This window comes from Tachysurus fulvidraco, chromosome 24, assembly GCF_022655615.1.
Source record: "Tachysurus fulvidraco isolate hzauxx_2018 chromosome 24, HZAU_PFXX_2.0, whole genome shotgun sequence".
Taxonomy (NCBI): Eukaryota; Metazoa; Chordata; class Actinopteri; order Siluriformes; family Bagridae; genus Tachysurus; species Tachysurus fulvidraco.
This window is the reverse complement of record NC_062541.1, coordinates 16,861,389-16,866,388: the sequence shown is the minus strand read 5'-3', so window position 1 is coordinate 16,866,388 and position 5,000 is coordinate 16,861,389. Positions and strand designations below refer to the sequence as shown.

The window sequence follows — 5,000 nt, the reverse complement described above, 5'->3', positions numbered from 1 at the left end:
TCAGGATGTAGTTTTCAGTTCAATGAGTTCAGGTTGGTCACAAAGCAAAAACCGCAGCAACAACAACAACAACAACAAAGGACAAGGCTGTGTAATGTCCTGTAACAGACTGCTGCCAGATCTGAGATCAAGTTTTCCTTCCAGAGAGTTCTGCTAGACCCATGGGTTTTCTTCATCACACTTGGTGAACTGACATGACATGACAAAGACAAACTGGTTAATAAGAGTTTCCAGAGTTTCACAGTTTCACAGCGGCCTGTGGTTTGTGCACAAGTGCCATTAAAGAGCAGCAAAGCCCCGGTCACCGGATCCTCACGTGATCACCTGCTGTATGACAGAGTGTTCGTGAGGACACGACTGCTTGCTACAATGCAGCCTCCTCAGCAGTCTCTGGAGCTTGCGAGCAAAGTTTTTGTTCATCTTCCGGTACATGAGCGGCATGGCGAAGCTGCTGGAGAAGGCGAGCAGCTGCGAAATGCCTCTCAGGAAGGCGTAGGTGCCGGTGGTTTGCATCCGCGGCACGTCGACGACCGTCAGCAGAAGCAGCGTGATGTAGTACGGCGTCCAGAGGACGAACTGCACGCCCACGCAGGCCAGGAGCAGCCTGTGGATTGAAGGATCCATCCTTCCCGAGTCCTGGTCCAAGGGCGTGGTCTCCTTGCGGATGCGCAGGATGAGGCAGAGGGCATAGAGCACGGCGGCTGCCGGCACGGCGTAACCGATGAGCGTCATGATGGCGTCCGCTGCCTCTTTGTTCTGCATCTTGGAGCACTCGAGGATCTTCGCAGACACGTGGTTGCACACGTAGAAGAGGAGCGAGGAGAAGCTAGTGAGTACGGCGCCGCCCCAGATGAAGCCGCACACGTGTTTGGTGTTGTAAACACTAGACATGTAGGTGCGGGGCAGCGCCCACTCTATGTAGTAATCTAGGCTGAGCAGCGCTGTTGAGTACATGATGACCAGGGAGGAGATGTTGAACAGGATGAGGAGCGTGATGTACACCTCATCGTTATGCTCCCATGCAGGCCAGCGAGTGAAATCCGGGCCCAGGAGCTCGACCGGAGCCACCAGGTTCAACACCAGCCCTGCAATGGCCATGTTCACAAAATACACATCCGGCATGGTCATGGACATCTTATTGGAGAGGTTGACTGCCACCAACAGGGCGTTGTAGCACAACCCCACAGGAAAGCACACGATGAGGTAAAAGAATGAGAAGATGGACAGAGCGAGGCCCAAGTCCCAGCAAACAGCCAGGTCTGTGCTGCCTTCTGTCTCATTATAAACCATGCAGCTCCACATGGCGAAGTGAACACACCTCACACTGCGTTCCTCTCACGGCGTTCCACTTCGCCTCACTGGATCGACTGCAGGAGAAATCACAAGCGACAGCGTTAACTTTACACACAGATTTCTTACACTACATGAATCTATATATATATATATATATATGCTATACTTAATGCTTAAATGCTTAATGCTAGACGTGAAAACTGTCTGTCTGATCCTGGGCTACGGGACGTTTCGCCTCGTTTCCTCTCTGAAAGTGAAAGCGCAGAGACGTGAACAGTGTAGACATGCTGTGTGGTCGGGTTTGTTTTTTTGGTTTGTTTGTTTTTTGCCCCAAATAAATCAGTTTCAAACAAGACAAACTTTGCACTTTCCGCTCGAGGAAGATCAAGAGAAGTTTGCTTCAGGTTTGCTTCCATAACAATGACACTAGCAGCAGGTTTTACATCGCTAACATCTCTTAGCTGTATCACCTTTAATTGTGTTGTTGTGACGCCCTGGCTAAAGAATGGTACACTACAGGCTTGTGCTCACTCTCTCTCTCTCCCTCTCTCTCTCTCTCTCTCTCCCTCTCTGCATAAGCAGGCAGAAGGTTTGAGGGGATTTATGGGGTGAAATATGATCCATCACAGTGGGAGTCGTGAGCGAGTGCGTCTCAGAGGTTAGCGTTCGGGTTAAGGTCACAGAACTGGCACACCACACACATGCTAACTAGGTTTACTGCTCCACCTGTGAAACAACCTGCAGTCTGTTTGTTATGTCTTATAACTCTCACGGTTGTAGCGGAGTGCTAAAAGCTCCTGATGTTAAGGTTAAGAGTTTAAATCTCAGGCTCGACTATCACAGCTTAACTGCTCTGAATATATATCGTCTGTCAAACAAATAAGTTCGTGTCCCAGGATCCTTATGCCACGACATTCCCAAAAGACTTCTCTGACTACTCGCCCACTCGCAATGCGGCCGTCGAAACATCATTCGATGGCAACGTGAGGAAATATATCACAGGTTCATATATGAATCTATAGTATTATTAAGAGCTTTCTAGATGAAGATGCTCCACATTGGTCAGACTGCAGCAGGTTTTGTTAAGAAAGCACAGCAACCAGTGGGTTTGTTTATTTGTTTGTTATTTTGTTTATGTTGTTATTTCCGAGCAAAAACACCGGTTCACGTGTCGGTCGCCTACGATATCCGATGACGTCGTAAACTCTCCCGATGCACAAAAGTCACACAAATTTCCTCCAAAACAACTAATATTAACAAATTAGAGCAAAACTCTTTGTTTGAATGTGTCTACTGTTTACAAAACGTGATTTAGTTTAAATCCGGGATTACACGTTAATGTGAGTAAGCATTACTTAACGCTAACTTTCTTCTTTTGTACTGCGTAACTCCACTGCTGAAGTTCTGGCCTCGTGACAAACACCAGCACTCGGTTAATACACTGCCTGCGTCTGCCCCTGGGCTATAATCCTTTCATTCCTCACACCTCAAAGCTTGATGCACAGAGACACAGACAGGAAGGACTTTAAGACTCATCTGTCAGGGTGGCTGAGGCCTGACTGAGCTACATCCTCTGTTAGTACTAAACAGTCTATCACACAGACTGTACTTATGTCTATCACACCGGCTATTCGAACTATTCACTGTTTTGAGAAGATGACCGACGTTAGCTGCTGAGAGTTAGCAGGCTAGCTGATCGCAAGGCTACACGCTGTGCTGCAATTTCAGTCCAAAATATTGTGTGAATGTTTGGATGTCATTCTATTAGATGAGCAGCAGCCCCTCGGGCCTGTAACGGAGCGGTTAAAGTGGCTTTTCATGAGCTTTACATGCTCTGACAGAGCAAACGATAGACATGTTTTGTTTTCTTCTCACATCACTTGTCGAAAGTGCCGAGGCAGGAATTGACGTTATTACACCTTGCACATTATAAGGCGCTACGAACGCAGTGTTCATTGTAACACTGTGCTACACGCTGCAGGTATATGCTTCCCCTTTTGTTTCCCGCACTGCTGAATCTTTCTGACTGATTTTTGGAAAAAGTTACAAACATTTCACTTGGAGAAGGAATCCAGAGCCACTGGCTCACATGAGGGAGCGCGATTCCAGAGCCAGATTCCAGAGTACAACTGCGGTAAAGCGCTGCCATGCGCCATTAGCTGCACCGCCGGATGGGGGAAACTCATCTTGGCACGCTCTGAGAGCACAGAACATCTACAGAGCCGAGGGAGGAACGCAGAGTGAGTACGATGGGAGGTGAGCGATAAGGCAGATCCCCGCTGGAATGTACAGCAAGGTCACGACTTTCACGACTCCACTCTTTTCATTTGTGGTGTCCGAGCGCGTTAGCGATCACAATCGTAAACGAAGTAACAAGTCCAATAATGCTCGCTAGGTCTGCAGGCAGAATTTCATACCTTTCATATTTCTGATGCAAATGCAATAAAGAAAATAAATAAAGATCTGATGTACACATATATTCTCACCCGATGTCATGAAAAACTCAATCTGTTCTGTGTAAGACTTCTGTCAGCAGTTTGGGGACATTTCGGCTGTCGCGTTCCTTTTTTATATCAGTGATTCCAGCTAAATAAGCAACATTAGCAGCGAGCTAGTGCTGACTGCTGACATCGCCGGCTAACTAACTGATCATTAAAGCGTAATTACAGCCTGAGTCTTGGTGCTGTAGCTGTTTTACTAGGACAAAACGACAGTAGGCAAAAACGTAATGAAGTGAAAACTTTCCTGAGACGTCTCATAACAATTGAATTGAAGTTCTACAAGCTCACATGGAAATATACCACTTCTACAACTCGTGCACATGAAGGTAGAGCGTTTTACGAAGCGACCAATTTTATAAAGATCTATCCGTAATGAATATTAGTAATCACCTTAATGCATGACTGCCGTTTCCTAGCGGATATCTGTGAATGACGGATCGTCTGAATTCCGCAGGTTTATTATAAACTTACGAATCGTATTGTTGTGTTTAATCGGTCGTGAGATTTATAGAAAATCTCCAACAGGTGAGTAATTATTCAGACGGACGTCGGCGAATCGGTCTCGGTAAACACACGACGTCGGAGATTTATTATTATGTGTTAATTAGGGCACACGTTTGTGTGTCGATACGATTAAGCAGCTTGTATGAGATCCTTTACATTTCACACACGTTTCTGATTTCTACATTTTAGGTGTACAATGTTAGGTCATAACACCTGTATGAATGTGTATGTGGAGTACAAAAGGTGCTCTGCTGTAAAGCTGGGTTGGGAAAAATCTTTAGTAAGATTACGCAGTTTAGATTGTTACTGAGCTTGATAATAACAATGTGTGAAGCAACTGAGGGGCTTTTTACACCTGGTCACTTCATGCGTTTTCTGTGATCCGATAGCTATGTGATCGTAAAAAGTCCAGGTCTAAATGCCCTCCGGAACGTTAATATAAATCTGATCGTTCAAACCGTCATAACGAGTTTTTTCGTCTTCTTTTTGATCGCATGCTGAAAACCGCATACACTAAAACGTGTTCCATTTCAATTACCTCGGAAATGAGGTAAAATATATCAGTATTTTGGGCGGGAGTAGAAAGATCGGATCGATATCCGATTCGCCGAGACGCGTTTATGTGGCCTGATGTAAATGGAACAGTTTTAACCAATCAGATAGCTATCGGATCAGAGACAACACATGAAGTGACCGGGTGTA

The 5,000-nt window shown here is 45.9% G+C and overlaps 1 protein-coding gene across 1 annotated transcript in view; it reads right to left on the bottom strand.

Annotated features, from left to right (window-relative positions):
- gpr146 (G protein-coupled receptor 146) overlaps positions 1-5,000 on the bottom strand; it is a 9,035-nt gene that overhangs the window by 512 nt on the left and 3,523 nt on the right. The window contains exon 2 of the mRNA XM_027134059.2: positions 1-1,367. This exon is cut by the window's left edge and continues 512 nt beyond it. Within this exon, the coding sequence (XP_026989860.1) occupies positions 313-1,302 (990 nt within the window). The 5' untranslated portion in view covers positions 1,303-1,367 and the 3' untranslated portion in view covers positions 1-312. The remainder of the gene's footprint in view (positions 1,368-5,000) is intronic.